The 13,277-nt window shown below is 32.6% G+C and overlaps 3 protein-coding genes across 4 annotated transcripts; 2 read left to right on the top strand and 1 right to left on the bottom strand.

Annotated features, from left to right (window-relative positions):
* The first annotated feature begins 686 nt into the window (after positions 1–686).
* Ampkalpha (AMP-activated protein kinase alpha subunit) lies at positions 687–3,811 on the top strand. Its single transcript, XM_074246344.1, has 6 exons — positions 687–1,178; positions 1,261–1,371; positions 1,467–2,501; positions 2,573–2,742; positions 3,277–3,436; positions 3,505–3,811. Exons 2-6 carry the CDS (start codon positions 1,272–1,274, stop codon positions 3,588–3,590), a joined length of 1,551 nt encoding a protein of 516 aa, XP_074102445.1. The 5' UTR covers positions 687–1,178; positions 1,261–1,271; the 3' UTR covers positions 3,591–3,811.
* On the bottom strand, positions 3,701–5,327 carry LOC141529717 (cyclin-dependent kinases regulatory subunit). The gene is made up of 3 exons (XM_074246397.1): positions 5,047–5,327; positions 4,828–4,955; positions 3,701–4,032 (listed from the first exon to the last, which is right to left on the bottom strand). Exons 1-3 carry the CDS (start codon positions 5,103–5,105, stop codon positions 3,938–3,940), a joined length of 282 nt encoding a protein of 93 aa, XP_074102498.1. The 5' UTR covers positions 5,106–5,327; the 3' UTR covers positions 3,701–3,937.
* Positions 5,328–5,445: 118 nt separating this feature from the next.
* Positions 5,446–12,519, top strand: Mon2 (Mon2 homolog, regulator of endosome-to-Golgi trafficking). 2 transcript variants are annotated; one of them, XM_074246266.1, is made up of 6 exons: positions 5,446–5,604; positions 5,715–5,839; positions 5,922–6,053; positions 6,640–7,383; positions 7,553–7,805; positions 8,100–12,519. In XM_074246266.1, exons 2-6 carry the CDS (start codon positions 5,720–5,722, stop codon positions 11,795–11,797), a joined length of 4,947 nt encoding a protein of 1,648 aa, XP_074102367.1. In that variant the 5' UTR covers positions 5,446–5,604; positions 5,715–5,719; the 3' UTR covers positions 11,798–12,519. The 2 variants fall into 2 exon arrangements, with proteins under 2 accessions (XP_074102367.1, XP_074102376.1); XM_074246275.1 differs by having other exon boundaries at positions 5,446–5,627.
* Positions 12,520–13,277: the final 758 nt, after the last annotated feature.

Raw genomic sequence — 13,277 nt, 5'->3', positions numbered from 1 at the left:
TCACTTTTATTTATTAAATTATTTAAATTTTTAAGAACAAAATCGAAAAATTTTTCTTCCAAAAATTTAAAAAAATTATATAGAATGTAAAAATATCAAAAGTTTATGAATATCAAAATCATGCAAATACCCAATTAAAAATTAAGTTAGCTGACATATCTAAAAATTTTTAGATTTTATTTTTTTATTGAAAAATTATTAAAAAGAAATAATAGAAATTTTTTAAAAATATTTTTTTGCTCTAATTTAATTATTAAAAAAAAAAAAATCAAAAAATTGAAAACATCGGCTAACTTTATTATTATATTATTGTAGTTTTTTATTAATTTTTACATGTGGAGTTTTTTAATTTAATTTTTTTTATAATAATTGTATTATTATAAAATTTTAAAATGATTTTTAATGTCTGCCAAGTTCAGTGTTATCCAAAAAAATTGGACTTTTAATTTTTGAAAATTTCAAAAGGTACATGTAATTTTTTTCAAAATTTTTTTTTAATAATTTGTTTAATATTTAATATTTTAATGAAAACTTTAAACTTTACAGATTATATTAAAAACAGTAAAATAGTGACATCTATTACATAAATAATCATACCAAAAAAATAACAGCTGTTGATACTAAAGATTCTGTTATGATTACTCTGATAAGCTCGGATCATCTGATAACATAAAAAAATAATCAGTTCTGTTCTATTTTCTTCTTAATCCACGACTTGCTAAATTTAGACAGTGTCATAAATAATAATACAAAACGCCAGAGTACGATAATAATAATAACAACAACAATGATTGTGTCTATTAGCCAACTAGTTATCTTTAAAATTAATGGATAATTAATATTGTATTGACAATAAACATAAGTCGCAATTAATTTTCAATAACTATCAAAAGTGTATGTGGAATTAGCAGTAATACGTCGTTGGCCCTCATTCCGAGGAGAGGATAAAAAAACAAACTGAAAAAAGTGACAATGAATCATCGTCACTAGTACGACAGCTTATAATCAACGGGTATTGTTATGAAACATGAATTTCAGGCCCCACATTGACGATTTTCAAATATATATGTAGTGGCGTGATTCGTTGTCACCATTCAATTATCCATCGTACGCGACACGTGATTACATTTTCATATTTTAAATACATTTTTTTTTCTCAGGTCACCTCCTACAAACAAGTAAATTATTTATTTAATATGATTATTTTTTTTTATTTAAATTTATTTATAAAAATTTATTTTTTTATTTTTATATATTTAGATAAAAGCAAAATGGCAGAAAGAGCTCCAACACCTCAAGCACCAACAGTTAAAATTGGTAATTATATTTTAGGAAACACTCTTGGAGTCGGTACATTTGGCAAAGTTAAAAGTATGTATTATTTTAAATAAAAAAATAAAAAAAAAAAAAAAAAAAAAAAAATTCAATATTAAATCCAACAAATTGTTACTTAATTTAATTTTCAGTGGGAGAGCACGTAATAACAAAACACAAAGTAGCAGTAAAAATTCTAAACCGTCAAAAAATAAAAACATTAGATGTAGTAGGTAAAATCCGTCGTGAAATAGAAAACCTTACGCTCTTCCGTCATCCACATATTATTAAATTATATCAAGTAATAAGCACTCCAACAGACATATTTATGATAATGGAGTATGTATCAGGCGGAGAATTGTTTGATTACATTGTCAAGCACGGAAAATTAAAGGAGCACGAAGCCAGGCGTTTTTTCCAGCAGATTATTTCCGGAGTGGATTATTGTCACCGACATATGATAGTCCATCGTGATCTTAAGCCGGAGAATCTGCTGCTGGACCACAATTTACACGTTAAGATAGCTGACTTTGGTTTGTCGAACATCATGACGGACGGAGAGTTTCTGCGAACGTCCTGCGGCTCGCCAAATTATGCAGCGCCTGAAGTAATATCAGGAAAGCTGTACGCAGGTCCTGAAATAGACATCTGGTCCTGTGGAGTAATTCTCTACGCTCTGCTCTGCGGAACCCTTCCGTTCGACGACGAGCACGTCCCGACGTTGTTCAGGAAAATAAAGTCTGGGATTTTCCCGATTCCAGAATACCTGAACAAGAGCGTCGTAAACCTTCTGTGCCATATGATGCACATCGACCCAATGAAACGCTCGACGATCGAAGACATAAAGAAGCACGAGTGGTTCCAGAAGGACTTGCCGGCTTACCTCTTTCCCTCGTCCGTCGAGCAAGAGTCCTCGGTGATTGACGTTGAAGCTATCAATGAAGTCTGCGAGAAGTTTAACGTCAAAGAAGAAGAAGTCTATGCGGCTTTGTTGAACGGCGATGCTCATGATAATCTGGCCATTGCTTATCATTTGATTATTGATAATCAACGGATCGCTGATGAAGCTGCCAAGACAGAGTACAAGGAGTTTTATATGGCTTCTAGTCCTCCTCCCCCTGCTACTACTACTGGGTCTAATAATTCTATTAACAGTCCGATCAGGCCTCATCCTGAAAGAATTGCTCGTAATTATTTTTTATTTACTCATTGGATTTTTTTAAGTAACAAATTTTAATAATTATATTTTTATTTTTAGCATTCAGAGAACGTTCTCAGTCAGCTAGTGTTCCATCGGTCACACAAGGCAAAGCTGCTGCTGCTGCTACAGCTACCAAACGAGCCAAATGGCATTTAGGTATTCGATCACAGTCAAAACCTAATGACATTATGACCGAGGTCTTTCGTACTATGAAAAATCTTGATTTTGTAAGTACATATTCTTACAGTGAAAAAAAATGGGCTTTTTTATTGCATAAAATTAATTTTTAAGAAATTTAAAAAAATTAACTTCTTACTAGCAACCTTACAGCCACTATGTGACTGCAGTGATTTGTGAACTATAAAAAAAATTTTTTGCTTTATTAAATAATGATTGTTGTTAAATTGCACTGTACCTTTTTAACCATTGACGTTTTCAAAGATATAAGCTCATCCCGATGTTACACTCATCAAGACCTTTCATTTGAGTACCCACATGCATTTTGATATATTTTTCATATATAAATATATATAATATATATAAATATATGAAAAATTGATGTGGGTACTCAAATGAAAGGTCTCGATGAATGTAATGTCGGAATGAGCTTATATCTTTAAAAGTGTCAATAGTTCACAAAATACAAGGTCATATCTTAATTATGTATCTAGAGATAGATTTTTTAAAAGAAATTTTTTCTCTCATTGTACTGAATGATTTTTTTTTTTTGAAAAATTTTTAATATATTTTTTTTTTTAAAGGAATGGAAAATTATAAATGCCTATAGTGTGAGAGTACGCCGCAAGAATAAATTAACTGAGCGATACAGTTACATGTCGTTACAATTATATCAAGTGGATTATCGTAGTTATTTATTAGATTTTAAATCTGTATCTGATGAAACTGAAATTCCTAATAGAGGTAATAATTAATATTTTTATGTAAGAGCCTTCATTAATCAGAGTGATTAATAAAATTAATTTTTGTAGATCCAATGATACCCACAACAGGTGGTCACCGTACAATGGAATTTTTTGAAATGTGTGCTGCACTAATAACTCACTTAGCGCGTTAACTTTACAATTTATAAAATATTTAATAAGTATTAAGATATAATCTCTTGCTTTAGTTATTACTTCCATGATGATTATGTAAATGGAATGAATTAGTTTTTAATGAAGTTGATGATTGTGTATATGAAAATTGAACATTTTATTAATTTTTAACTTAACTATATCTATTCCATATTAATTAATAGTTGTAAAGATTTAATAAATATTTTTGCCTGGAATAAAACCGTACCTTGTACTTATTACAACACACTATTAATTATTCAAGTACGAACGCGTATTTAATAATACAGAAAATAAATAATTATGTTCATAATATATATAACATGCTTCAATAAATATGTTTTTTCCTTCAATTACATCGAGTAGCTCGGCTTTCTGTCTGTGAGGTTCTTATGGGTGCCGGTAAATCTGTCCTTGCTCGGCGAAATAACAAAACATGTGGCTCTAAAAATAAAAAAATTATTTTAATTACTAATTAAAACTTTAATAATCTTTATTAAAAAAATTCTTTATGTAAAAATTATTGATAATTAATTTAGCTGATATTTGTAATTTTTACAATCTTTGTAACAAATTAATTATGAAAAAAAAAAAATCAGAATAAAAAAATTGACAGTCAGAAATTTAAATAAATTAAAAATTAAATTTTGTGGAATTAATTTATTTGAAAAATAGTCAAATTATTGCAAACGGATGTCATCAAAAATTTTTAAAAATTGTTAGAAAAAATTTTTAGAAGCACTTTTTATTTTAATTGATTAATTATCAAAATGAAAAAAAAAAAAAAAAAAAAAAAAAAAAAAAAAAGACAGGTGTCAACTAATTTCATGAAAATTAAATTAGCCGACATTTAAAAATTTTTAGAATTTTTTTTTATTGAAAAATTATGGGAAAAAAAAAACAATTTTTTTTGTTCTAATTTAATTATTAAAAAAAAAATCAAAAAATTAAAAACGTTGGCTAACTTTATTATTATGCTAATTTCAATGACATTTAATTTAGCTGTCACTTGACAATTTTTTAATTTTCTATAACAAAAAAATTTGTTCTAAAAAATTATTTATACGAAATTGCATTTTTTATTTTATTAAATTTCTACAAGTTTATTTCTTTAATAAATAAATTATGGCAAAAAAAAATAATTAAAGAAAATTAAAAAAATCGTGAAGTGACAGCTAAATTTAATGCCATCTAATTTAAATATTATGATAATTATCAATATCATAATAATTAACATACCTGGACCATGCATCATGTAATGAACCCAACCAGGACTTTGTTGTACTCCTAAATTACGCCATTCAGTCTCAGACATTAAATGCGACTTGGGTACATTTTTAGCAATGTCAGACGGTAAAATGACGTGCCTAAAACATAAGAAAATCAATTATTAAATAGATCAAGTAAATAAAAAAATTAATTAATTAATAAACAAAAAAAAATAACAAATTTGCTAACCTGTATTCAAATTTGTCATCACAATATTTTTCAGAGTACTGAATCTGATCAACAGACATGGTTATTTTTCACAAAAACAAACGTAAGAAATACTAGATCTCCAGCTGTCTACACTCCAAAATTATTACAATAACAATAATTGTAGTATTATTAATTGATTAATAAATATTTAAGTCAACACTCGTATTAAATTGTGAATTCAAACGATTTGAAAGCGTTGAAAGTAAAAGTACGTTGATAGTTTATTTTATTTCTTTGTTTTTTTGTGACAACAGCACCAGGCATTATTATACATATATTTATTAGCGTCATAAAATTGACAGCTCCTGCCATCTGTCGGGGGAGCGGGCAGTTGATCCTATTTCATGAAATGAAGAGAGAAAAATATAATTTAACGAGAATAGAAATAACCTTCAATAATCAGACAGCTGCCAACTCATCTCAATATTTCGCTAAAGACTCTCATCAACGTAAACAGTATTTTTGTGTAATATTAGATAAATACGACATGAAGTAACATCTTCGCAGTCATCTCACTAGTATAAATAACAATATTTGGTATTTATTATCTTAAACAGACTGTTTGTATTGATCAACAACACTTGTCATCTGCAACTCTATTATTATCCTTAATTATTAAAATAATAAATATTTAATAACAATTGCAGGTAAAATGACGAGTACTTCAATTGGATATAATCCTGAAAATAATACCAAATTTTTGGAATCACTGCAAGCCGATTTAAAAACACTCAGTTCTGAAACTAAAAAAAAATATCCACAAATAAAAGAAGTTAGTTGTCATTTGTTATTTATTACGTTTTCAGTTTTTAATTGTCGGTATGTAATATAATTATTTGTCATTATAATTACAGTCATGCGAAGAATGTATGGCAAAGCTGAGAACGGCTATAAACAATCCAGGAACGCCGATTTATCCTATTGTCAATCAAATTCTTTATCCTCTGGTTCAAGGATGTGAGAGTAAGGATGTTAAAATCATCAAGGTACATTTTTCAAATAAATATTTATTATTTGAGACACTGAAGTTAAACTGACAAATTTTTTTACAATTTTATTATGAAAATTAAATTAGCCAACATTTTTAGAATTTTTTTAAGTGAAAAAATTAGTAATACTGAAGTTGACAGATATTAAAAATTTTTTTGGAACTTTATAGAAATTAAATTATTATAAAAAAAATTTAATTAAAAAGTTTCACATGTGAAAATTAATAAAAATTACAAGTGAAAATTTTTAGAAGAATTTTTTTATTTTTATTAATTTGTTAAAAAAATTTTTAAAATTGACAGCTGACCGCTGACTTCAGTATTGTTAAAATTATTACAAAATTTTTAAATTTATTTTTTTTTTTTTATTTATTAAATTAGAACTAAAAAAGACTTTTTTAAAAATTGCACCAATAGTTTTTCAAGTTTTCTATAAATGAAAATTTTTTCTTCATTTTTTTATAATAATTTTTTCAATGAAAAAAAAATTTTTTTAATTTTTAGATATTTTCTAACTTAATTTTCATTAAATAAAATAATAAATTATATAAATATTTAATGAATTATAAAATTATTACCGTAGTTTTGTTTGGGGATGATGCAAAGACTGATAACCCAGCAAGCAATAGATCAAAAAGGAGCTCGTTATATAACAGATACATTATGGATGTTGATGGAGCTCGGAATGGAGGAAGTAAAAGTACTGCAGACAGTAACTTTATTATTGACAAGCAACACAATTGTCCACGGAGAAATACTGTCGAGGAACCTAGTGCTGTGCTTCAGACTCCACTTTACGAAAGACTCAACAACGATAAACACAGCCAGTGCAACAGTAAGACAACTAGTGTCATTAGTATTCGAACGTGTGATAGCCGAAGATGAGAAAAATCCAAGTGAAGTGGAGATGGAGAAAACCGTCTTGGAAGAATTGAAAGCGTGCACCGGACAGCCGCCAAAAGGACTGGCTCCCTGTGCTGCTGATGCTTTTTTGATGTTTCAGGATCTCGTGCAATTAGTAAACGCCGATTCGCCGTACTGGCTGATCGGAATTACCGAGATGACGAGGACTTTTGGATTGGAGCTTTTGGAGTCTGTTCTCACAAACTTTTCCTCTGTATTTTTTAAGCATCCGGAATTTAGTTTTTTACTGAAAGAACGTGTCTGTGCGTTAGTTATTAAATTGTTCTCACCTAATATTAAATACCGTAACTCTGTACCTGCTTCAGTACAGCAAGCCACGCCTCTTGATAAACCATATTTTCCAATAAGCATGAGACTTTTGAGAGTTGTTTCTATATTAGTACAAAAATATCATTCATTACTGGTAAATATATTTTTTTTTTAATTAAATCTAAAGCTCAGAATTTTGATGCTCAATCATTCAATATTTTTTTTTTTGTAAAACTATTACATAAATTCTAATAAAAAAAAAAAAATATTGAAAAAGATTATCAGCGCTCTTAATATACAAAAATTAATTTATTATTTTTCAGGTCACTGAGTGTGAAATATTTTTATCATTAATTGTAAAATTTCTGGATCCCGACAAGCCAGCTTGGCAACGAGCTTTAGCGCTCGAAGTTTTGCACAAAATGACAGTATACACCGATCTTTTAACAAGCTTCTGCGAGTGTTACGATTTAAAACAACATACCACGCATATTTTCCAAGATATAGTCAACAGTCTGGGTGCTTACGTACATAATCTTTTTATTAATTCACCTGTTGCTAGTCAAGCTGCTGGAGGTAGTCATTTAAAACCATTATTATATCACGCGACAAATACCAAAAGAGCGTAAAAATTTTTTTTGTTGCTAATCACTTGGCAAAGATATTTTTATCTGAAAAATAAAAAAAATTTTAAGTCCCAAAAATTTTATATTAAAATGATTTTAATAGTAAAAAAAATATGTTTGCAAAGTAATTAGCAATAAAAAAATTTTTATCCGCCCTTTAGGCATTTGTGACACAATATATTATTTTCTAACAACCCAATAAAAAAAAATTCCTAATTAATAACTTAAAATTGATGAATTTCAGCCGCGGTACAATCAGCACAAGGAGCAGCGCCAAGTCTGCTAGCCGGGATGCCAGTGGGTCCAGGAGTGACGCCTCAGCCAGGTTTTTATTCCCGAGGCGTCTGGCTACCAGTAGTGGCAACTTTCTCCAGCGGTCAAGCCAAGTCAGTCTACTTAGAAATGCTGGACAAAATAGAGCCGCCCCAAATCCCCGACGGCTACGGAATAAGTATCGCGTACGCATGTTTGCTAGATATAATAGGCTCGATATCTCTCGCAATTCTAGGGTCCAAAGAGCAGAACGGAGAAAATCGTTACAACGCGACAGAAGCCGAGCGAAAATTGCATATACAATTAATAAATTCAAGTTGGTGCGGACTTTTGGCAGCATTGAGTCCTTTAGTGGATGCGAGTACCGACGAGACAGCTACGGAGAATGTTTTGAAGGCGATACAGAGTTTCGCTTCGCTCTGTGGACTGTTGGAATTACAAACCCCCCGTGATGCATTCATAACAGCGATCTGTAAAGCCTCTTTGCCGCCACACTATGCACTAACTGTTCTAAACAGCGCGCCCCAGGGGATTCCATCAGCTCGTCTGCAAGAACCGAGTCAGTACAATCCTTCAACAATGGGCGAGCAGGACTACCGTCAGCAGGTAGTCGTGGTAGGAACGCCTCTACCAACCGCGTCGCTCCCAATCGGAGCGCAACAAATTTCCGTGATGCTGACTGCTAAAAATCTCCAGTGTATGCGCGCGTTGTTGATGCTAGCGCATTGCCATGGAAGCATCCTCGGTAGCGCCTGGCACTTGGTGCTGACAACTCTCCAGCACTTGGTCTGGATTCTCGGTCTCAAGCCGTCGACCGGCGGGTCTTTGAAAGCTGGAAGAACAGTCACCGACACAAACGCCGTGCTGACAACAGCGGTGATGGCTGATCTTCCTGTGCTCAGCGCGATGCTCAGCCGGCTTTTCGAAAGCAGTCAGTACCTGGACGACGTCGCCTTGCACCACCTAATCGACGCACTTTGCAAATTGAGTCAAGAAGCCATGGAACTCGCGTACTCCAACAGAGAGCCTTCTTTGTTCGCGGTAGCCAAGCTTTTGGAGACTGGCTTGGTGAATCTTCCGCGAGTTGAAGTTCTCTGGCGACCCTTGACTAACCATCTGCTAGAAGTCTGCCAGCATCCGCACATAAGAATGCGAGAGTGGGGTGTCGAGGCGATAACCTACCTGGTCAAAGCAGCCTTGCAGCACAAGTACCCCCAGCCTCTTCGAGATAATCAAAAGCTACAAACTCTGTTACTAGGTCCTCTAGCCGAGCTGTCTTCAGTTAGACACGCCGACGTACGTCGACGTCAACTAGAGTGTGTTCTCCAGGTTCTTCAGGGTGGAGGAGAAACTTTGTTCCACGGCTGGCCCCTGGTACTCGGCATCATTGGCGCTGTGTCAGATCACCACGGTGAAACTCTAGTTCGCATCGCTTTTCAATGCCTTCAGTTAGTAGTCACAGACTTTTTGCCTGTTATGACTTGGCGATGTCTTCCACTCTGCGTCGACACGGCAGCCAAATTTGGCTCACAAACCCAAGAGCTCAATATTTCTTTGACTGCCGTCGGACTGATGTGGAACTTAAGCGACTACTTTTTTCAAAACCAAGAAAAATTGTGTCATTCCTTAAAAGGCGACACCGGTTCAATATTTCCCGACTTTCCGGGTACGACAAACATGCCGCCGTTTGACAAACTCTGGATGTGCCTTTACACAAAACTAGGAGACCTCTGTGTCGATTCAAGACCAGCTGTTCGTAAATCAGCAAGTCAAACATTATTCTCGACAATATCCGCTCACGGAGGCTTGCTCAATCAGCCAACATGGCAAGCTGTCCTCTGGCAGGTGTTGTTCCCACTTCTAGACAAGGTACGTAATTTATCCAGCTCTGCAAGCAACGAAAAAGTCGACACCAGCGGAAACATTTTGATCCACCACAGCAGGAACACCGCACAAAAACAATGGGCAGAAACCCAAGTTCTGACATTAAGCGGAGTCGCCAGGGTTTTTAATACAAAAAGACAGCTACTTCAAATGCTGGGTGACTTTCCTCGTGCTTGGTCGCTGTTGCTCGAGTTCATCGAACACTCAGCGTTGAGTAAGAACAACGAAGTATCTTTAGCAGCTCTGAAATCTTTTCAAGAAATTTTGTACATTCAAAAAAATGGCGACAATACTGAAAGCATGCCTGCTGGAGAGCCGGAGAATCTTTGGTTCGTCGCGTGGCGCGTCTGGCTAAATATAGGCATGGAAAGCGCAACCCCACCTAATGACGACGAGGTAGAACCCTACGTTCCTTCCCAAGCGTTCCTCGCAGCGCTTGTCCAGATATTTCCCGCGTTATTCCAGCATATCAGGAAGAAATTTACGGGTTCAGATCTCAAGAAATTGTGTACAGTCTTGAAAAACGTCGTGCAAGTTCCCGTTCATGGAGAATCGACGCCGTATATTCTCCCAACAGTGCCAGACGTCGTGCTGACTCAGCTGCAAGACGGCGTGCTTCATTCAATGGAACTTCTTCAGAAAGAGGCGCTCACAGGTGCTGACAATCTCCGTACTATGATCGGATCGATATTCCTGCAATTGTTGAATTTTACAAAACTCGCTTGTCATGCGCCTACTTACGGGAAGTTGACAACGAAGCACTTGTCCCAAGTAAGAGGCATGTCTGCTGACTGGGTGAGTATGAACTACGTACCTTTTGGAGAGAAAGCCTTGACGATGGTCGTTAATTTGTATCAAAAAACCGCGGCCGAGCAAGTAGTGATCGACGAAGAAATTTTGAAGCACATAATCGAAGCGCTGAGAGTCCCTTTGGCGATGAAGTACGCCTGTCCTTCATCCACCACGTGGAAGTTAGCTGTGACGAGTCTGCTGGCTGTTTTACACACAGGGCTACCTTTGGCTAGGATGTATCGCGAAAAATTCCAAAGCATGTGGCCCGTGTTGGCCGATACCATGGACGAATTTTTGTTCCCCAAGAGTGTCGTTAAAGTCGAGAGGAACATTGATGAGATCCAAGCTGATGAAGCGGTTGATTGTCAAGTTATGGAGCTGCTACGGGACAAAGTTTTGCCTCACTCCCAACACATACCGCATCAGTTTATTCTGCGGGTGATTATGCTGCTGAATAAGGGCTCGATACACTCCGCGACCTCTACGAATATTGAAATGAACGGTGAGACTAAATTGAGGGAAGAGTTTGCGAAAACTTGCTTTGAAACTTTGTTGCAATTTTCGCTTCTAGAAGGGCTGAACAACGTGCCCGAGTTGTCGATTGAAAATAATACCAAGGATTGTGATGAAGGTGGAATTGCTGGACGGTTAGCTGTCACAGCTCTGCTTCACAGATTTCAGGAGGTTCTTTGGCGGTACATCGAAGACGAACGACGAAGTGGCAAGTGTCCGTTACCTCGGTACAGAATGTCAGAGATTTCATTTGTATTGAAGGCTGTTGCGACTCTTGTTGTTTCCCTGAAAAAAGCTCCGGCTAATAAAGTTGAAAGGTCTGTATGGATGCAATTAATTGAACTTTACCCTTGTCTAGTTGAGTGTAATTTGGCGACAGCTTCCCCACAAGTGTCTAGATCACTCAGAGAAGCTCTTATGCAGTATCATGATTTGTTAAGACCTCCTCCTGATAGTCCGCTTACGTCGAATGGTGTTTGACCTAGGCATTCTGTTTTATTAAATTAATAACACACTATATTTATAGTTAATATATGTATTGATAATCTTAGATTGATATTGTAGATTTAAAAGTTTTATTTATTAATATTTAATATTATTTTTATTAATTCATTGAAATTAAAATTATAAGAAGTTTTTTTAATAATAATATTTAATATTAGGAATTATATACATGTATGTTTTCATTTTATGAAAATTTGTGAGAACATTTTACATTGATATAAATTGTTTTTGTAAAGAAAAAAAATTTACAGCTGCTGTGATTGTATGTTGCTTAAAAACAAAAAAAAAGAAAAAAAATATTTGCTTGATATCAAATGTCACTACTTTTTAATAAGTATATAAAATAATAAATCTTGCAATGTTAATTAAGATCAAAGAGGCCTTAGTCAATTTATTAAATTCACGTTCAAATAACGCAGGTATTAATTGTGTATAAAAAATATTTTTTATTTTATTTTATTAATTGTAATTATTATTACTTTGTATATTTGAATCTTTAAGAAGACACTTTTATGTTGGATTTTATCAGTAGATAGCTTTATTCAAAATTATATTATTTGTTTTGTGAAAAAAAAAAAAAAAAAAAAAAAAAAAAATTGTTGGGTTTAAAACAGGGACATTTGTATACTTTATGCATTTGCTCATTGTAAAAATTAATTTTGTATAGTTGAATCATAATTAGTGAAGTAAAAGATAAAGTAAAATATTGAAAAAAATTTTAATAATTAGTATAAATATATTATTTACCAGTGCTCTAATTATGATTTGTAGGTACGAAATGTAGTTCGATAGTAGGAAGATATCAAATTAAAAATCACGTAATATTATCAAACTACTGTGTCGACTGATATTACACAATTTATGTTGTAATAACTACATAATAATTAATAGTGAGTCTGATAAATGCTTTTTGACTCGGTTATTTAGATGTTATTATATATTGTACCGTTATACAACTAATTAAAAATTTTTCATAATTTAATTCTACAAAACAAAATCATTGAGTGCGATTACAAAACTTTAATAATATTACAAATTTGTAAAAGATTCAAGTGTGAATTAGTATTAATTATTAATAATGTAAATATCCTAATAAAACTATGATACAAATTATTTAAGTATTTTATTCAATTAAAAATTGAAAAATATTCTTTTACAGAATTTATAGAGTTCATCCACCTACCACTTAAAATTGAACAAAATGACGTTATAATCCCGTTGGAATGTTTTATTCTATCCAACAGAAATCTCCCCTTGTTTACTCAGAAAATAAACAAATAATTTATCAAAAATAAAAATTATGACAAATTTTTTTTAACATTTTACTTAATAAATTTTTTCTAAAAAATTATTTAAAAAAAATTGCACTTACAATTTTTCAAGTTTTTTACAAATAATTTTTTTTTTTTTTTTTTTTTATTTATTTGTAATATATTTTTTTAATAAAAATTAAAAT

Source organism: Cotesia typhae, unplaced genomic scaffold (genome assembly GCF_013202065.1).
Source record: "Cotesia typhae breed Kobodo isofemale line unplaced genomic scaffold, CoteBio_Ctyphae contig_119, whole genome shotgun sequence".
Classification (NCBI taxonomy): domain Eukaryota; kingdom Metazoa; phylum Arthropoda; class Insecta; order Hymenoptera; family Braconidae; genus Cotesia; species Cotesia typhae.
Note: the sequence above shows the minus strand (reverse complement) of the source record. Positions and strands in the feature narration are given on the sequence as shown.

Excerpts from the sequence above, each read along its gene's own strand:
- Ampkalpha (XM_074246344.1), top strand. The coding sequence starts at position 1,272 with ATGGCAGAAAGAGCTCCAACACCTCAAGCACCAACAGTTAAAATTGGT. Across the intron at positions 2,502-2,572 it reads TCATCCTGAAAGAATTGCTC|CATTCAGAGAACGTTCTCAG; the intron begins GTAATTATTTTT and ends TTTTATTTTTAG. Across the intron at positions 2,743-3,276 it reads CTATGAAAAATCTTGATTTT|GAATGGAAAATTATAAATGC; the intron begins GTAAGTACATAT and ends TTTTTTTTAAAG.
- LOC141529717 (XM_074246397.1), bottom strand. The coding sequence starts at position 5,105 with ATGTCTGTTGATCAGATTCAGTACTCTGAAAAATATTGTGATGACAAA. Across the intron at positions 4,956-5,046 it reads GATGACAAATTTGAATACAG|GCACGTCATTTTACCGTCTG; the intron begins GTTAGCAAATTT and ends CTTATGTTTTAG. Across the intron at positions 4,033-4,827 it reads TTACATGATGCATGGTCCAG|AGCCACATGTTTTGTTATTT; the intron begins GTATGTTAATTA and ends TTTTATTTTTAG.
- Mon2 (XM_074246266.1), top strand. The coding sequence starts at position 5,720 with ATGACGAGTACTTCAATTGGATATAATCCTGAAAATAATACCAAATTT. Across the intron at positions 7,384-7,552 it reads AAAAATATCATTCATTACTG|GTCACTGAGTGTGAAATATT; the intron begins GTAAATATATTT and ends ATTATTTTTCAG. Across the intron at positions 7,806-8,099 it reads TGCTAGTCAAGCTGCTGGAG|CCGCGGTACAATCAGCACAA; the intron begins GTAGTCATTTAA and ends GATGAATTTCAG.